The sequence below is a fragment of the Ranitomeya variabilis genome, chromosome 7, assembly GCF_051348905.1.
Source record: "Ranitomeya variabilis isolate aRanVar5 chromosome 7, aRanVar5.hap1, whole genome shotgun sequence".
Lineage (NCBI taxonomy): Eukaryota > Metazoa > Chordata > Amphibia > Anura > Dendrobatidae > Ranitomeya > Ranitomeya variabilis.
Window position 1 is genome coordinate 209193428 of NC_135238.1, and position 20839 is coordinate 209214266.

Genomic DNA, 20839 nt, shown 5'->3' on the forward strand with positions numbered 1-20839 from the left:
TCCACAGCAGGCAGAGCTGCAGTGGCTTGTGGTTGGCAGCCGGAGGTGCCGGTTGTATGTGACTGCAGCGGGAGCTGTGGCGGTACCAGCAGGAGCTGGTGAAGTGACGTATAAAAGAAAAAAAAAAAAAAAAATTTTAAATTTTTTTTTTATCTCCCTTTTTCTGCCAAGTAGTGCTGACTCTTAAAGGGCCAGTACAAGCCCAGAGACAAAGGGGTGTACTGTGCGAACTGGGGCCTGAGTGCCGTGGGGAAGTTCACGGGGTGTATCCCAGGGTGGGGAGTATTCCTAATAGTGAGCGCTGACCCAAATGGAGATGGTTGCCCAAAAGGGGGCGGAGTCCCAAAAAGGGGCGGTAACCCAAATAGGGGTAATGGCCCAAAAACGGGTGGAGGACGGGGTCCAGGACCTGTGGTAACGGGTGGAGGACGGGGTCCAGGACCTGTGGTAACGGGTGGAGGACGGGGTCCAGGACCTGTGGTAACGGGTGGAGGACGAGGTCCAGGACCTGTGGTGACAGGTGGAGGACGGGGTCCAGGACCTGTGCTGACAGGTGGAGGACGGGGTCCAGGACCTGTGGTGACGGGTGGAGGATGGGGTCCAGGACCGGTGGTGACGGTTGGTGGTGACTCCCATTCAGACGGTGATGCCAGTGGAAAAGAGTGTAATAAGGTTGACTCAGGCAATTCTTCCTCCCGTCGCCGGAGACGTAAAAGAGCCAAAGGGGCTGAACCGATTGTTCTGTGTGAGGAATTGACGGAAGATGCTGAGGACCTGGGGTGTATGAAGTACTCTGAAGTCCCAGGGAAAAGGGACGAACCTCATGACGTCACCGCTGAGACCCAAGAAAGGGCCGACCCTGACAGTGCAGAGTCGGAGGGTGCAGAAGTGGAGGAGGCCACCAAGGAAATGGTGCCGGAAGTAAATACCTCCTCAAGTGATGGATGTCTCACCAATCCAGAGGATGGAAGGAACGAGGTAGAATTGATTAAAGAGACGGTGAACGACCATGTCGAACGAGAAAGGGTCCTGAGACAAGCGGCTGAGCGCAGAGTGGATGAGCTGGAGAAGGAAGTCTCTGAGCTCAGAGGTCACCTGTTCAGATGGCAAAGTGTGTATCAGACCCTAAAGGAAGACATTGACGTGCTCAGAGAAGCACTGAAAGGCCCTCTACAAGGAAAAGAGGTGGTGGTCGCAGACTTCTCGTGTCAGTACCAGAGTGGTAACGAGGTGAAGCTGCTAATGCCCATCTTGACCCGGGGTCTGGAAGAGGGTAAAGCTGAAGAGGAGTTGGCGCTAAAAGCAGAACAAGATGGTCACCCGGTTGTGACAGGTGTCTTGATGGAAAGGTCCATGGCAAGGCAGGAGCCATCTGTTCTTGAAGGAAGTGAGACTCCCCTCTTCAAGTGCGTGATAGATGTACCTGTAGAGGCGCAAGATGCATGTACCCGTGAGGGTGTGCATGAGGCCTTTAAAAAGGCAGTAGAAGCGTGTAGTGTGCACTGGGCACTGGAGACGAGACAGTTGGTGATACTGTCTAATAAGGAAGTCACAGTGAAGAGGGTGGCTGTCCTGAGGGACATGCACCTACAGTGCCTCCGCACGAAACAGATGATCCTGTTGAGGAATAATGAAGCCACTCGATGTTTGGAGCAAGCCAGGAAAGCTCAAAGTCGTCTGGGCTTGGTAGAGGACACGGTCCAAGTACCCAAAGCTATGGTAGCGAAGCTCATTGGCAGATTTGGGAAAGTGATGCAGGAGATGGTGAATATATCCGGCGTGAAGAGACTGAGGATTCCGGCTGATGACGAGGCCCAGGTGGGTGAAGATGGAATGGTGTTATTCCTGGTTGTCGGGTCCAAGGAGAGTCTAGCGAATATCCGGATGCTCCTAAGGTATCGCGTGGCCTACCTGAGAGAAATAGAGCAGCTAAGACTGTACAGACAGCAGGTCAATAAACAGCTGCAGAACATAAGGTGGCGGCCGCCTTCTTCCCAAGGAAAAGGAAACAAAAGGGGCATGTACAGTAGTAGACGTAGTGATGGAGGGTCAGACTCTGATCAGTTGCTAGTCTCGACTGTATGTGGGACTAATGACCGCACCAACCGTGGGTGGCGACCCTGGAGAGAAAGGTCGAGTAAAGAGACAAACTTGACTAAAAATTTGGTGACACAGACAGACTGTGACTTAAAGGCCAAAGCTCAAGGCCTACATGTTGACCGCTGGGGGCGGGGTAAACTCAACAATTGGATGGTTGTGTGTGATGCTCAAAACCGACTGAGACGGTTCTCTCGACAGGTAGGGCAAGGCAACGTGCATGACATATCCCGTTACCCCACGTGTATGACAGGTGTTCAACCCCACAAGCTTGAACAGAGGGGGGGGATATGTGATATAGTGACCCCTGTAACAGGTAGGGGGCGCTGCATGGTCTCCCCGGTATGTGCACGGAGTCGTACTGAGGCCGTGAGAATTGACCTGCAGTAATGTCAGGATCACGTGACCAGCCCAGGTGATCCATTACTGTGGGTGTGGTTACAGGTACATAACCTGACCAGGGTGTGGGTCACATGGGTCTTCTGTGTGGTTCCTGTGTGGTTCCAGTGTTGGATCTGAATGGTCCAAGTGCAAGGTCCTGGAAGCCTGTGCTTGGGCTGTGTGCCCTTGTGTAGGAAGACCTGGGAGGAGGCTTCCTGGAAAGCACATGGCTTGGACCTGGTGGCCTGTGGTGTTGGACTGAGTCCTGAATAGCACCCAGACAGGCCACGGCTTTTGTGTTGAACGGTCCCAGGAGGGATGGACGTTCTGAAGAACACAGTGTGATCATGGTCCGGCACAGTCTGTGTTAAAAGCTCCTGCGAGTGGAGTCTTCTTGGAGCACCTGAGAGACTGTGGACCTGGATGATCGGCGTTGGGGAAGCTACCGGCCTTCGGTGGCTCTGGACTGACTGATGTGTGCCGGCCAGGCAGGTTGGTGAACCCCGTTAGGCAGTTTCCCCAGGAGAGAGGACTGACAAGGAGTCAGCAGATGGAGCAGGAGCTCCCATAAGGTACCTCTATAAGCTGTTGGTGCTTGTAAACCTGAACTGTGTAGTAACCCGTGGCAACTGGTCAGTGAGGACCAGCGTGTTTAGTTGCCACAGAATGAGGATATGAAACTTGATGTGATGTCCTGGTACAGTGTATAAATGGACTGTTCGTGATGTGGTTTATGATACCTTAATAAACCAAATAGACTGTTTTGTTTTAAAAACCCGTGCCCGTGTGCTGAATGTTGCGGCAAAGCGAGTGTCCCCCAATACACTCAGTAAGAATAGTCAGACATTATCTTACAATACATATAATAAAAATATGGCCCTCACCCTGTCTCGTCCTGCAGCTCCACTCTAGTTTGGTTGTCTTCTGTGGTTCAACCACCGATTCAGTGTTTACCGGGCCATCTTCAATATTAAGCATGCGCACTACCTCTCCAGTAGTATCTGCCTTTTGAACTGCGGAATAAAAAACTGGATTTTAACTATTAGGGTATGTGCGGATGATCTGGAAGTAGCAGCGCTCTGGACACCGTGCATGTTTGCTGCGTCCAAAGCGCTGCCATCTATTGAGCGCAGGTGAGTCCACATGTGTTCACTGAACCGTGAGGATTCACTGCGTCCAATACATTGCATTGGTAAAATTTGACATACTGCGGTCTGGAGAGACGCGCCGCATGTTCATCTCCGCGGGTGATCCACGGGCATCTGTAAATGCATAGTGGTCATGGGATTTCTTGAAATGCCATCTACTATGCTATAACATCTGGATGCTGCATAATTAGGGCTGACCCACACGTCCAGATAATTCCGGTACCGGAATAAATCGGTACCGGAGTTATCCGTGTCCGTGTGCCTGGGAACTCACGGAGGCCATACCTGCGGCACACGTGTGCCGCCCGTATGGCGAGTGGGTACCACACGGAGCGTGTGGTACCCACTCTGCATGGTGCTGAAGCTGCGATTCATATCATCCCTGCAGCAACGTTTGCTGCAGGGAAAATATGAAGAATAGTGTTTAAAATAAAGATCCATGTGTCCGCCGCCCCCCCACCCCCTGTGCGCCCCCCCCGCTGGTCAGAAAATACTCACCCGGATCCCCCGTCGGCAGTCGCTCCTTCCTGGTCTGGCCGCGGCTTACTGTATGCGGTCACGTGGGGCCGCTCATTTACACTCATGAATAGGCGGCTCCGCCCCTATTGGAGGTGGAGCCACATATTCATGAGTGTAATCGGCCGCATACAGTAGGAGGCGCGGCCAGACCAGGAAGGAGCGACAGCCGACGGGGGACCCGGATAAGTATTTTCTGACCAGCGGGGGGGGCGCACAGGGGGTGGGGGGGCGGCGGACACATGGATCTTTATTTTAAACACTATCATTCATATTTTCTCTGTAGCAAACGCTGCTACAGGGAACATATGAATGGCGGCTTCAGCACCATGTGGGGGGGGACAGCGCTTACTGTAGCGCTGTCTCCGGCACGCCACACGGACCCCAGACGGAGAATGTCCGTGTGAGGTGCGTGTTTTACACGGACCCATTGACTCTATTGGGTCCGTGTAATCCGTGCGCTCCCACGAACACTGACATGTCTCCGTGTTTGGCACACGGAGACACGGTCCGCACACGGTCCGCACAAAATCAATGACATCTGAACAGATGCATTGATTTTTATGGGTCTACGTGTGTCAGTGTCTCCGGTACAGGAGGAAACTGTCACCTCACGTACCGGAGCCACTGACGTGTGAAACCGGCCTAATGCAGCGTCCAACCTGCATCATTTACTGATCGTGTGCACATAACTTTAACGAATGGGTGGATTTCTCCTGCTTTCATTTGCAAAATTTTAGCAAAATTTTTAAATAACCCAAAATGCAAAAATCTATTAATTATATTGTTATTTACAAACAAAAACCTCAATGAAATAAAAGAAACCAAACAAGGATATGTTATAACTTACTGTACCTTTCTTTACAAACTACAGTTACTGGATCAGCCGAAATATGAAGACAACCTCTACATGTATTTATACTTTGTCATCTTCATCATATTCGGCTCCTTCTTCACCCTGAACCTCTTCATTGGTGTCATCATCGACAACTTCAACCAACAGAAAAAGAAGATAAGTATCACATGAGTCGCCTTATTGTTTAGATAGATAGTTAAGTACAATAATAACCTTATTCTGATAATAAAACTGTTTATATGAGTGACAATTAAATAAATTGATTTGCCCACTTCATATGGCTTTTTATTGAAAGGTACCTGTCCCTTTGTATAGGTCTTATCTGCATGCATCAAGTTATAGAATAGGTGTCATATCGCATTTTGTGGGAAAAGTTTCAAAGTAATTTGTATTTTATTCATTTTTATGCTTAGTAGTCAACTGGGCGGTCTTATTCAGTGAATGGCAGAGACTGCTGTCAGTCATTATGTAGGACCGCCCACGCCCACTGGAGTTTTAAGCATAGGATGGCCAAGGGTTTAAATGAAAAAATAAAGTTCTACTTAATACTTTCTACTGATTATTTCCCCACAAAACCTATATTTTAATCTGCTCAGATTCTCCTGTTCTATAACAGTCTGCCCATAGATGGGACGACATATACTATAACGTGACAGGTATCCTTTAATTCTATTAAAGGTGAAGTGTCAGGAGACTATAATTTCCAAAGGTTCATCCATGTCCTTAGACTTCAACTGATTTCAGAGGCAGTATTAAAGTATTTCCTTATTGAGTTTTCCAGCAGCCGAGTGTAAATGTTAGGGGTTGTAGTTTTGCCAGAGGTTGGAATCCATTGTTACATAGTTACATAGTTATTAAGGTTGAAGGAAGACTGTAAGTCCATCTAGTTCAACCCATAGCCTAACCTAACATGCCCTAACATGTTGATCCAGAGGAAGGCAAAAAAAACCCATGTGGCAAAGAGTAACTCCACCATGGGGAAAAAAATTCCTTCCCGACCCCACATACGGCAATCAGACTAGTTCCCTGGATCAACGCCTTATCAAGGAATCTAGTGTATATACCCTGTAACATTATACTTTTCCAGAAAGGTATCCAGTCCCCTCTTAAATTTAATTAATGAATCACTCATCATTACAACATCATTGTGTTATATAATAAAAAATATGTAAAACGTTTCTACACGGTTGTAATAATATGTGCATTGTGTGCATTTCCAAGGTTATAACCAGTTTTTGTTTCTATTTTTTTTTTACTTTGGAGGTCAGGATATCTTCATGACAGAAGAACAAAAAAAATACTATAACGCAATGAAGAAGCTAGGATCGAAAAAGCCACAAAAGCCCATTCCAAGACCACCGGTAAGACGCTTCACATGATGTGAATATTAGAGGTTTGCCAGGACTTTAGCATTGATGGCTTATTCTTAGGATTGGCTAGCCATTGTAGATTAATGAGGACCGACTCTTGGCCCCCTCCCTAATCACTTCGTTATGGAGCCAGTGAGGGTACTTGATGTGGTTGGTAGAGATGGGCGAATTTATTGAAGTGGAATTGAAATCTACAAAACTCCATATTTTCTGCATAAAAGAGAAGGATGGCAAAAATTAAAAAAAAATAAAAAACAAATACTGACCTCACTGCTTACTTCTCTGGCCAGCTCCACTGCTCGCTCTTTCCTATATGGTCCTTGACTCATCTTCGACTAAGCCCAGGACAACTCTGCACAGAAGTCCTGATCACCTACACCTTACACCATGCATGCGAAGAGACATCCCAGGCCAAGTCGCAGCTAAAAGTCATGACTAGGCCTGGATCGTCTTTGTACTTGTACATTGTAAAGTAGTGGTGACTTTGTCACATGTGCCATGGCTTTATGATGCACACTCAAAGCAGAGCCCAGGGCTGTCCAGGACTACCATGAGGATGCATGATAATGGTGGATGGTGGACTACCATGAGGATGATGATAAGAAGATGTACTGAGGACAGTACAGGGGATAGTAAGCAATGGAGGTAAAGCAGTGAAGTGAGAATTAGTTGTTTTTTTTCTACATCTAATGTTTATTATGCCCTGGTGTGTCTTCAGGGCCTATAGCATAATAAGGGTCATTCACTACAATGGAATAAATTCACTGGACATCGAATTTCCTGGTAAAATCAGTGCTAATTTTGGTGAACTTCTCCCTATGTCGGTTGGTAGGGAGACACTCGTCAATCTAGGGGAGCAAGGCAGGAATAAGCCATTAGGATCAGGCCTCTTGGAGTAGTTGTCTGAAATGTATGGTCCAGCTGGAATATAATGTCACTTGGTGATTGTGGGGGCACCTTACAGTGAGTTGGAGTTGTGGGGGCATCAAAGTGTGGGGGAATATACTGTTGTGGCATTATACTGTGCAGGGGTTATACTGCATCATTTTATTGGGGAAATGTACTGTAAAGGCATTATACTGTGTGTGGAGGGCACTGTGGGGGCCATGAAGGGGATCACGCTGTGAGAGCACTAATGAGCTTCTCTAAGAACAATATTTCTGTCTTGACCCATATAAAGGACTGTGCAAGGTTAGAGAAGCGGCTTAGCATAAAATAAAAATGTATCCTTCTTTTTCTGACTTTCAAAGTTGAGAGATATGCAACCGATCTGATATTAATGATCAATATCGTGCGGTAATGATCCTATCTTGGTTGTGGGGAGAGGTATCACAGAAACCGTTTCTAATTCAATGACCAGGCTGGTTTATTGGTGCTTCATAAACATGTTACAAGCAAAGAAAAATAAATGGCTTTTCAGTGCAGACTAAACAGTTCCAACAATGGCACTTAAAGGGAACCTGTCACCCCCAAAATCGACGATGAGCTAAGCCCACCAGCATCAGGGGCTTATCTACAGCATTCTGGAATGCTGTAGATAAGCCCCCAATGTATCCTGAAAGATGAGAAAAAGAGGTTATATTATACTCACCCAGGGGCGTTCCTGCTGTGGTCCGGTCCGATGGGCGTCGCGGTCCGGTCCGGGGCCTCCCATCTTCTTACGATGACGTCCTCTTCTTGTCTTCATGCTGCGGCTCAGGCGCAGGCATACTTTGTCTACCCTGTTGAGGGCAGAGCAAAGTACTGCAGTGCGCAGGCGCCGAGAAAGGTCAGAGAGGCCCAGCGCCTGCGCACTGCAGTACTTTGCTCTGCCCTCAACAGGGCAGACAAAGTGTGCCTGCGCCTGAGCCGCAGCATGAAGACAAGAAGAGGACTTCATCGTAAGAAGATGGGAGGCCCGGACCGCGATGCCCATCGGATCGGACCGCCCACCCAGGTGAGTATAATCTAACCTCTTTTTCTCATCTTTCAGGATACATCGGGGGCTTATCTACAGCACTCCAGAATGCTGTACATAAGCCCCTGATGCTGGTGGGCTTAGCTCATCGTCGATTTTGGGGGTGACAGGTTTCCTTTAAGAGATAGTCCAGGACACTCAGGCTGGATAGCATCTGGTATACCGGCTCAATCTAGAGACATCACACAGGAGGCTGTCTTACCTCCACACACATATCATGTATTAGACAGACAGCTCCATTGAACCACATCCAGGGTTGGGGTATGTGGGCAGCCAGACTCCCCCATCTATCCAGCTGCCCATAAACCTAGCCCAGATGCCCTAACAGACCTCTTAGTACTATGTTTGCTAGAGCGTTACTCTGCTTACATCACAGAGAACAAACACCTAAACCCCATAACTTCACTCTCCAAAATCTCTGAAGGGGAGCTTGCTCATCTTCTCTCCAAATCACACCTCACCACTTGTGCACTTGACCCCATCCCATCCCACCTCCTCCCCAACCTCACCACCACACTAATCCCATCCCTAACCCATCTCTTCAACCTTTCACTAACTTCTGGTACCTTCCCCTCTGCCTTCAAACATGCCACAATCACACCTATCCTCAAAAAGCCATCCCTTGACCCAAGCGCTATGTCCAGCTATCGCCCCATATCATTGCTCCCATTTGCATCCAAACTCCTTGAGCAGCACGTCCATGCTGAACTTTCCTCTCACTTTGCATCTAACTCTCTCTTCGACAACCTATAATCTGGCTTCCGTCCCCACCATTCCACTGAGACTGCCCTAACCAAAATTACTAACGACTTATTTACAGCCAAAGCTAACAGACAATTCTCTATACTCCTCCTCCTAGACCTGTCCTCTGCCTTCGACACAGTTGACCACTGCCTCCTACTACAGATCCTCTCTTCCTTTGGGGTAAAAGATCTTGCCCTATCTTGGATCTCCTCATACCTTGCCAATCGCACATTTAGCGTTTCCTACTCCCATACTACCTCTTCATCTCGCCCCCTCTCTGTTGGTGTCCCTCAAGGCTCTGTCCTAGGACCCTTAGTCTTCTCAATCTATACACTCGGCCTGGGACAACTCATAAGGTCCTATGGCTTCCAGTACCATCTATATGCCGATGACACTCAGATCTACCTCTCTGGCCCAGATGTCACCTCTCTGATCTCCAGAATCCCAGGGTGTCTATCAGCCATATCCTCCTTCTTCTCCTCTTGCTTCCTCAAGCTCAATGTGGACAAATCTGAACTAATTATCTTTCCTCCATCTCGCATATCTTCCCTACCTGATCTATCTATCAAAATAAATGAAATCACACTTTCCCCTGTGCCCAAAATCTGCTGCCTCGGAGTAACCCTTGACTCTGCCCTGTCCTTCAAACCGCACATCCAAGCTCTCGCCACCTCCTGTCGCCTCCAGCTCAAAAATATTTCCAGAATCCGTCCTTTCTTCAACCCACACTCTACCAAAATGCTCTTGCATGCCCTAATCATCTCCCGCCTCGACTACTGCAACATACTCCTCTGTGGCCTACCTTCTAACACTCTCGCACCCCTCCAGTCCATTCTTAACTCTGCTGCCCAACTAATTAATCTCTCTCCTCGCTACCCTCCTGCTTTCCCTCTTTGCAAATCCCTTCACTGGCTCCCAATTTCTCAGCGTATCCAGTTTAAATTACTAACACTGACCTACAAAGCCATCCATAATCTTTCTCCTCCGTATATTTCCACACTAATCTCTCAATATCTTCCCTCACGTAATCTCCGGTCCTCCCAAGACCTCCTTCTCTCCTCCACACTTATTCGCTCCTCATCCAATCGCCTTCAAGACTTCTCCCGAATATCACCCATCCTCTGGAATTCAGTGCCCCAACACATCCGGTTATCCACTACTTTTGGATCCTTCAAAAGAAACCTGAAAACCCATCTCTTCAAAGAAGCTTACAGCCTGTAAAGACCACACAGCCATCTCAACACCATTGGAGCTACTGCAACCCTCGACCTACTGTCTCCTTCCCCATAATCCTGTAGAATGTAAGCCCGCAAGGGCGGGGTCCTCTTCACTCTGTACCAGTCTGTCATTGTTAGTTTTGTTTACTGTAAGTGATATTTGTATTTTGATGTAACCCCTTCTCATGTACAGCACCATGGAATTAATGGTGCTATATAAATAAATAATAATAAATAATAATCTTCCATGAACTACCATATGTGCCACCTAACAATTGATATCCCAGAAACTTCTATGTTTTTCATAGTGGCAGTGATCTGGTAATAGAAAAGAATAGCAAGAAAAGCAGTAAAAATGGGGAAGCCCCGAAGTCCATGGCAATCATTATACATTGTATTGAATTGAAGATATAGTGTTTTAATGCGTGGGATGGATCTATAACAGCTTTAAAGCTGAAACAAAAAAACGGATTCACTCAGCCAAAATCAGCCATTATTTACATGGAGTTTTTATAAATGTTTCGATTTTATATTTTCCTTATTCATATTCCTACTTTCAATGTTTTTTTTGCAGAATAAATATCAAGGCTTCGTATTTGACCTTGTAACAAAGCAGGCGTTTGATATCACTATCATGATCCTTATCTGCCTTAACATGGTAACAATGATGATTGAAACAGACGAACAAAGCGACGATATGGAGAACAACCTGTACTGGATCAACTTGGTCTTCATTGTCTTATTCACTAGTGAATTCGTCCTTAAATTGATTTCTCTTCGTCATTATTACTTCACCATTGGATGGAACATTTTTGATTTTGTTGTTGTTATTCTGTCTATTGTAGGTAAGATCTGTAAAATATCACATTTACAATAGATCATTATGTTAATTTAGTTTACATTTTCAGGTGCAAGAATTTTTAAAATAGCTATCTAAATATTGCTGGTACATTCTTGCTATGGCGCCCCATGTGGTTCATTTCATTTTTTTCCCAGAATATCCACCTGTTGAACTCATTTTCAGTGGTCACACATGCTCAGTAGCCACATTTACAGTATTGCCTGGATCTTTTTTCTTCATGACCAACAAGCTAAAGTTTGTGACATCCAAAGCTGGTTTTAGCACAAGTCAGGTTTTAAGGGGATGTACACACAATATATATATATATATATATATATATATATATATATATATATATATATATATATATATAAAAAAATTTTCATTATTATATTTCTCAATCAAAAATTAACTTTTTAGTTTTTTTTGTGGTTTTAGTGTATAGGGGTTTTTTTTCCATCTGATTCATTCGTCAAATTTGGAACATTTTTTCAAACAGAAATGCCTCAAGAATTGACATGTTGCGCCTATTCCAAGTGGAAAAATGCTAAAAACTTGTAGAGAAGAAACCGCACCTTTTGCACTATAGGAATATTTCCTGTTAAAATTAATAGGACAATTATGCAAAAAATATTTGAAAAATATTTTTTTCATGTGGATTTTGGAACAGAATCTGCTCCAAAATCCCTGTAAAAACCCAATGTGAACGTACCCTAATCCTCACTACCTCCATTGTGGAAAGAAAGTGTACAACATTGTGTATATATATATATATATATATATATATATATATATATATATATATATATATATATATACATACACAAATGAATGTAGTTTTGCCTTTATGCATCTCAGACCTATTCATTTAATGGGACTGAGCTGCAGTACTAGGCACAATTATATGTACTAGCTACTATACTCATTCATTCTGCTGATTAGCAGGGGTCCTTAGAACTCTGTAGACAAGTGGCCATCAATACCCTTAAATGTTTCTTTAATATCATTTTTTTCACATTGGTCCAATATTCTAGGCTAAACAAGTGTATAGTATATATTTTGGGTGGAGGTCACAGCTGTATTGGGATTCAGGAAGATTGGCTGTTGGCCGACATGGCCTTGAGTTATAAGTGACTTGTTTGAATGTAGGACCTCATTTAGTTATTTCAATCTTTTAAAAAAAAATATTTAGAGAAGAAAGATTTAGCCAGTAATGTTAATCTTCATTCTTTCTTGTAGGTATGTTTCTGGCAGACATGATTGAAAATTATTTTGTCTCCCCAACATTATTCCGAGTCATTAGACTTGCGAGGATTGGAAGAATCTTGCGACTCATAAAAGGAGCGAAGGGAATTCGAACTTTGCTTTTTGCTTTGATGATGTCACTTCCGGCTTTATTCAACATTGGTCTTTTGCTCTTCTTAGTTATGTTCATTTATGCCATCTTTGGAATGTCCAATTTTGCTTATGTCAAGAAGGAAGCTGGAATTGATGATATGTTTAATTTTGAAACGTTTGGCAACAGCATGATTTGCCTATTCCAGATCACAACTTCAGCCGGGTGGGATGGTTTATTGGCACCAATTCTTAACAGTGGTGCGCCAGACTGTGACCCACATGCAGAACATCCAGGAAGTTCTGTCAAAGGTGATTGTGGTAACCCCTCTGTTGGGATTTTCTTTTTTGTAAGTTATATCATCATATCATTTTTAGTGGTGGTAAACATGTACATAGCTGTCATTTTGGAGAACTTTAGTGTTGCCACCGAAGAAAGCGCAGAACCTCTAGGAGAGGATGACTTTGAGATGTTCTATGAAGTTTGGGAAAAGTTTGATCCAGATGCAACACAATTTATTCAATATAGTAAATTAACTGACTTTGCGGATGCACTGGATCCACCTCTTCGTATAGCAAAACCAAACAAAGTTCAGCTTATTGCAATGGATCTTCCCATGGTAAGCGGTGACAGAATTCACTGCCTTGACATCTTGTTTGCCTTTACAAAACGTGTATTGGGTGAGGGAGATGAAATGGATAATCTCAGACAACCGATGGAAGAAAGGTTTATGGCCTCCAACCCTTCGAAAGTCTCTTATGAACCAATCACATCTACATTACGGAGAAAGCAAGAGGAACTTTCTGCAGTCATTATTCAACGTTGTTTCCGGAACTATTTTTTAAGGAAAACAATTAAAAAAGCTTCATATATGTATAGAAAAGATAAAATGAAAGAAGTAAATAGCTTGCCTATTAAAGAAGACATGGTGATTGATAAGCTTAATGGGAACTCAACCACTGAGAAGACAGACATGACACCCTCGACGACATCACCTCCATCTTACGATAGTGTAACAAAGCCCGAGAAGGAAAAACATGAAAAAGACAAAGCGGAAAAAGAGGACAAAAGCAAAGATACCAGGGAGAATAAAAAATAAAACTGCACATTTTTATTTTTCATTTGTGTGACAAATTGTTTACAACCTGTGAAGATGACCCATCTGTGTCAACAGGACTCCTTTTGGGAGATCTATGCCAAACTGACAGTTGTTGCATATATGTACTCAAGGTCAGTGCCTATAATAAGACAGTGACCTCTTGTCAAGAGATGGTGTATCAAGCTTGACTGGTGGTTACTGTTTAAATACCAGTTGACACTTACTCTGGAAGCCACCGGAGGCTTCTCGGCCTGTTGGGATCAGTCAAGGGAATGCAAACCTATACTGTTTGTGTGTTTCACATAAAACACTGTAGTACAATAATTGTGTCCACTGTTTGCATTTTCAGTTTCCATGCTGCCATATGTTTACAGAACTTGTGTTAGTGATTTTATCATTTTTTATTTGATTTGTAGGCCATTTATTTATATATGTGACTATTTTTGTAAATGGGTTTTACAGTATGCCGGGGATAGAGTACAACCTTTAAAGAAAATTATCCTAAGTCTAAGAAACAAAAAATACAGACGACCACACACTGTACACGTGAAGAAGTCATTCACACCAACTCAACGGCACAAGTAGGAGACAAGCAAGCACATCTAAGCTATTGTTTAATAGTGACACCAATATAGGGATTAGTATCGAAGACCGAGTCCATGGTTTTACAATCTGTCAGTAAAGTTGGAAGAAGTCACCATGAGATGAGGAAAAGTGTATACCCCCCCAAAAAGAAACATATAGGCAGTAGTTGTCCAATTTCAAGGTCATGTCGATGCATGAGGGTAAGAGTAACCAAGGTGTTCTCTCTTCTGTATCTGTTGAAAGTTCAAGATCATGTGATAATACATCTTTACGTTCTAAATGATTTGAAATAAAAAAAAACAAACATATGGAGCGACCTAAATAGAGATGACTATTATTATATAATGGCGGGGATTGTAAATGGGATTTATAAATGGAATTTAAAAAAAAAAAATAAAGACTTTGAAAAATATGAGCTATATAAAGAGGGCCGAAAGGTTTAATGAAGACAAGGTCTTTTAAATAGAAATATATCGTTCCGAGAGGGATATTTTATCGAGTTTTATTTAAAAGATGCGCATTCGTGTGCTATATAAAAATGTAGGGATTGTGGTGAGTAGATGGGAAGATAACATATTTAAAGTTTTTTTGTATTATATATATAAAAAAAAGAAAAAATATTTAAAATGGAAAACAGTAGCCTATTGCAAGACATTGAAGAAGAAATAATCTCAGACGCATTGGCAGATGTAAAGGTTTTTCTATGACCTATAATGTGCCTGAGAACTCCCGAGCCTTTTTTTAATACGGAATCCTATTAGATACGTGTAACCTGAGGACAGAAACACCTACCGTCGAGCTTGCCTAATTGGTCTGTATACTGAAGATATTGACTGCGCCAACTTGAAGCACAACATCACTTAGTTCGAAAGTGTTCCATAGTGGAATGTATCACAAAAACATATCTCAATTTGAAAAACAATACATAAAAGTGGGTGTTATATTGTGGCCCGTTCATTGTGATGGTTGGACAGCATCGATATGCAAGCCTCCAGTATAAGAAATACATTTCATCTTTCCGGATACATATCGTAAGAAACGCCAACGTGTACATCACCAAACCAATGCGAAACGATTGACGATATTAGATTTCTGTCCGCAGACAACAGACTGATGTTATATCACTTAATGAAGTGTTTCGCACAGATGCGTTCATGACACTTACGAAGGTGTATCATTTATTCTTTTTTTCCAAGTTAACCAATAAATGGGCGTCTTCCCTGAATGATTGTAATTATTTTTGACACCTTAAGTCATGCAAAAAGAAAAAGTGTCGCTTCGTTAATGACAACATAGCCGTGTTACACTGTTGCCAAAACCAGTTGTGTACTGTCTTAACAATTCTGTGTTACAAAAGGAAAAAAAAAAGAAAAAAAAGTCATAGTACCTTAAAATGTTAATGTAGACTCGGTCTTCTGAGAATTACAATTGTGTTTTTTTGATAATATATTAACAAATTGTCTTGAATGTTCATTGTAGATAAATCAGCAATCGTATTCCACTTAGCACATCATTGTATGGGACTTGTTCAAAATATATTCCATACAAAGTGTCTTAATGATATATTTTTGCCCTAATACAGTGTACATGATATGGACAGATGCTACATTTATTTAACACAGGGACCCCATTTGTCATATTATTTTATTCATTTATTTTCATTTTTTTCTGAAAATCTTTCACAGGAAGTTTATGTGGCATTTTCTAAGGTTCGTTATTTCGGCTAAGAGTTTCAATTCAATAAAGAAATATGTATTGGCTACTTTAATAACATTTGGATTATGTGACATAAAGTTAATTTAGGGATTTAATTCAGGTTGATTATAGAGTACCGATCATTTACGGTATTTATTTTTGGAAAATGCTAAGTATTACCTAACGTACAATGGTCTGGTGGGGATCCAAGACCCCACTGATGACTGAAAAAGCTCAACACTTCTGTTGAGAAGTGAGGCACTGCAGATAAGCTTTTTGATCCAATGGTGGGGTCTAAGAATCCAGACCCCTACCTATCTGAAGGACATGATGAGAAATACCTATCGTTTAAAAAATATATATCAAAGGTACTCTAAGAATTTTATTTAAAGGGTATTTATTTGGTTTAGTGAATTATTACTATTAAAAAAAATGCTACTTATGTCCCAACCTTCCTTTCTGTCTTAGAGCCATGTGCTCTTAAAACTCTTAGCTGGATAGAGCCGTAATATGACATCCATAAACTTCTATGAGACCCTATGTTCCCACGGTATGCCTCCGATTTCAAATAGGGGTGTATAGATTTTTTTTATTGGATTTCAGGAAGAACAGTTGTGACATGTTCTTATGGATGCCATATTTCACAGCCATAAAGTGGAGCGTATGTCGGGACACTGTCTGTGGCTCTCCGGTATTGAGTGCCTTCAGTTTTGTCATGTGCATGAGGCTAGAAATGCAAGACAGGGTTGGATTTTTTTGTGATGGCCTGGAGGTGTTTGTAACAAATCTCTCACTGGAAAATCTCAGTTGCACCACAGTCACGGTAGATAAAGATCCCCAGAGCCAAGGCCTTAAGCACTCACGGTAGCAGTATGGATTTTGGTTTTCTGCGCTAAAAGATTACCAGACATCCCTAAAACCATTTTAGGCCAAGGTCTCACAACAGTGTTTTCTCTGGAACATCAGAACGGTCATTCCTTTACTTCCCAACATGCATCGTGCTTGCCTCTGTCCAATGTGCTCACCTATCTGGAACTCAAAGCTCCTTGTCTGCTATACCAACATGCAGTTCGAGAGACAGGAGAGCAGGAGAAGAGAGACAAAGACCCATCCCACCTTCCTGTCATCTATCTCTGAGTCTCTGCTGCTAGACATGGATTACACTTGACAACAGACAGTGGACAGCAAGTTACTCAGACATGTGATACTAGTGGTCCGCAATTAGGGGAGGGTACGAAAACACTATTTTAAATAAACTGTTGGGCAGATTGATAGATAATGTGATACACAAACAATCATTTGTCTAGTAGTATAAAGCTACAGTGACCATTTTATAATTTTCAATCATTTTCTGAGAAATTTTGTTTACCAAACTTTTTCATTTTGGAGTATATCGGTCTGATCTCCACTCTAAGTATATTGAATAAGGAGAGAAATGCTGAGCTATGGAAATGTGGCGTACTATGTTCTGATTCAGCAGTTTCATGTGAAGAGGTGTTTAAATGCGCCCAGGAAGTCATAAGTGCTACTTTCCCCATCCAAACACTCAGAAAGTCTTCAACCCCCGATTCGTCATGCTTGGCGTTTTCAACTCAAAAGAGAAGTCGGAGATGCCAGTAGGTAAGGATATTCGCAGACCTCAAGTTAAGTGGTCACTGAGTACTGACCTGACTGATGGACCGGAGTCTTGAGAATCGATTCTCCCATATCTGCTTATATCATATGTGTATGTTAGAATTAGAGAAAAACTGAAAATCCAAATTATAAAATTTAAAATAAAATATTTAATATTAAAAATCAAAGAACACAAATGTAATGGTCAAAGTCTTCCGAACGTAGACTAGTTATTAGTCTGCTTTAAAAAGAATAATATTATAGGAATTATCAATAGGATTGTCTTGGAATAGACAATAGCAACATATTACCAGGACTCCTTGGGTGGAGACTTACCATAATAGGACAACCATAAGCTGAGGGGAGCAGACAGGAGTGGTGTTTTTAATATAATTGTTTTTATTTTATTGTTTTTATTTTTCAGCAATCGATGGGAATCACTATAGTCAGAACTTCATCAGGCTGACATTAGTGGAGTATCCAAATGTACAAAATGTTGATGCAAATTATTATCACAAAGTAAACCAGTTAATAGTTGGCGTAAACTTAAAACAGACAATCTAAAGATGTGCCAAAGTGATTATCCAGCAGAGGCCATTGTGATTAATATGGCATATTTGTAGATTGTGTAGCCTAAATTTATATTGCCTAAAAAAATAGGATTAGTAACTCTGCCCAAGAGTCTCTCTCAGGACTTCTCCAATCTATGTATTACACAGACAGCAATTTATAGTCTCTTGTAATGCCTCATTTCTCCTGTGCTCTCAATTCAGACATTTTGATATTCTGTTGCCGGACCCTGGATTTGCCTATTGACTACCCATTTGTTTTACCCCTTTTGCCTTGATGTACTCGTACCTTGGAATTTTGACTCTTGACTGTGACCTGACTGCACCTTTGTATCTTCCCTCTCTGACTCTCGGCTTTTCTTTCAGATATGACTCAGCGTCACAGGCTTAGCCAAGCTCATGCGATGTGTGTGTGTATCTGAAGAGGAAAAGGACATGCTAGACTGGGGATACACATGAGGTAGACAAAATATTTATTGATCAAAATAGACAGAACAAAACAGAAACTATTAAAAAAACCCAAAGATGGGAATCACATAATCACAAACTTCCAGTGCCTATTAGGTACAGTACAAAATATGTATAAAAGGTGTCGCCTTAAGTGCCCAACATAACCCAATACAAAATATTTTACAATGCCAACATGTGTATATGAGGATATCAAATGTAAATATAGTTTTTCAAAGCACTAAAAAGTGAATGAACAGACAGTATACAACATATGGTCACATGTATGCAAGTGTATACCAGACTCACAGAGTGTAGGTACAAAACCAAATGGTCATATATTACGTGATAATGCTCAAAAAATAAAGGTCACAAAAAGATATATACAACCTAGTCATGTGTGTATCACGTCGCAATGATGACATCATGCCAGCCGGCTAATTAGAAGAGGAATGCTGGGAGGTAACAAGATTTACAAAGCTCCCATCCAGAAGTCACAGATGGAAATCCGATGGAATACGGAAAATCGATTCTCCCATTTACACCGAGGACTATAAAAATCAGACAGCCCATTTAGTATTTAGTATGTTTTAGTTATGGTTGGCAACTAGTATAGGTAATGGAACCAATGTTTCTACAAAGGTATATATTGATAGAGGAAAATGTGGACACGTGACCTAATAGGGGTTTCATCAAATATCCCATAAAGTCCCATTGGGAAATTTAACAATTTAATGGAGCAGAGAGGTTGATTACCTACTACATAGAATCCCTCCTTCCAGGTTTTGTCATGGTTGTGGTCTGGGTTCTCTCCCGGTCCTCACGGGGTTAATTGTCTTTGGCCTCCTTTTGTATCTGGGAGGAACATATATACCCACATCAGGCTTAGGTTCCTTGTCAGTTATACTTACGCCCTCGGCTGAGTGTGTTAACCCTTCTGTGCCTGTGCTTTGTGCCTGCTATTGTGCTTGATCTTTTGGCTCTGACCCGGTTTGTCCCTTTGTTGTGATTTGGTATTGTGTCTCGATACTGTTTGCTTACTTTTTTGGTATATTTACTCTTGCCTGACTTTCTGACTACCCGCTCTGTCTTTCCCCTCTGATCCCGCAACGATATATCTGGTTCTGACCCCGGCCTGGCCCTGATTATGTCCCTGATTGTCCCCTCTGGTAACTGTGTCGTCCTCTGGTTGTGACCCTCGCCTGTCCAACAGCTCTCCTTTCCCCGTCGGAGCCTAGCTCTCCGGAGCTCCGGCAATGGTCTCCACCCCCGGCCACTCCCCCCCAGCGGTCACGTGCTTCAGGTCCTGCACGCCTGAAGCACATATCTTCGCCATCGCCATTCCACATCTCTGGGATCCTAAACTGACCCCGGACTCTGTCATTCAGGGCACTTGTACTGGGCTAGTCTGTAAGTACCGTGTGGAATGCATGACAGATTTAAGTGGAGACTTTAAACTTCTGTCTGATATAACAGAGTGCTGATATGTTATCATCTGGTTTCGCCTACTAAAGATGTTATTATTTATTCTATTTTTTATTTTTTTATTCATTACTGTTATTTTGTTTATTTGACTGTCATCAAAGGGGACATCTAAGACTTTCTGAAAAACAAAAAATGTGCCTAAGAACTAACAGGCAGGTAGTTGCTAGTTTTTGTGCTCAGCACTGTGCTTCCCCAGCACAGAGAAGTCAAACACCGCTCCTGCCTGAGATTCTGCTGCCTCTGCTGACATCATGTCGACAGAGCGGATGCTTCTTTTCCATTTTGCTCTTCCGACATCATTCCGATTAACAGCCGGCTCCCCCAGTGAGGCAGCAGGAATCTGGCCTTTAATCAGAATGACGTTGCAAATCTCACCCTGTCAACAGAGCTGAGTGGATAATAATCTGCTGCTCTGTCGGCGTGATATCAGCAGAGGCAGCTTAATCACCTGCAGGAGTGGTCTGTGACCACTCTGTGTTGGGGAAGAATGGCGCCAAGCACAACAGGCAAGTAAGTAGGCATATTTTTTCTGTTTCAGAAAGTCCCAGATTTACCCTTAAAGGTCTGAACAAAAATGTGTTTGTTAGGTGAAAATAGATATACTGTATATTATATATTTTTTTAAATAGTGTTTATTATGTATAATTGCAGTTTTACTAATAACCTGTCCACTCTCCAGACTTGTCTATATTAGGAAATACTTGAATTTCACATGAAATGCAAATTCTGGAGCATCTTCCCTTAGAATTCAGTGTTGTGTTATTCCTATCTTATTCCTCATAGTTATTCATGAAAAAAATGACAACTGGGAGTTACCTGTCCCTTGTCAGAGGGGTGTGTCCTTACAGTCTGACATTGTAAATGCTGATTGGATAGTGTGAC

General features: G+C 42.6%; 1 protein-coding gene across 1 annotated transcript in view; it reads left to right on the forward strand.

The window, feature by feature from the left end:
• The window catches only part of LOC143784492 (sodium channel protein type 2 subunit alpha-like), a 235500-nt gene extending 220128 nt beyond the window's left edge, over nucleotides 1-15372 (forward strand). Inside the window, exons 24-27 of the mRNA XM_077272790.1 lie at nucleotides 5017-5154; nucleotides 6255-6359; nucleotides 10861-11131; nucleotides 12367-15372. Of these exons, the coding sequence (XP_077128905.1) occupies nucleotides 5017-5154; nucleotides 6255-6359; nucleotides 10861-11131; nucleotides 12367-13562 (1710 nt within the window). The 3' untranslated portion in view covers nucleotides 13563-15372. The remainder of the gene's footprint in view (nucleotides 1-5016; nucleotides 5155-6254; nucleotides 6360-10860; nucleotides 11132-12366) is intronic.
• The last annotated feature ends 5467 nt before the right edge of the window (nucleotides 15373-20839 follow it).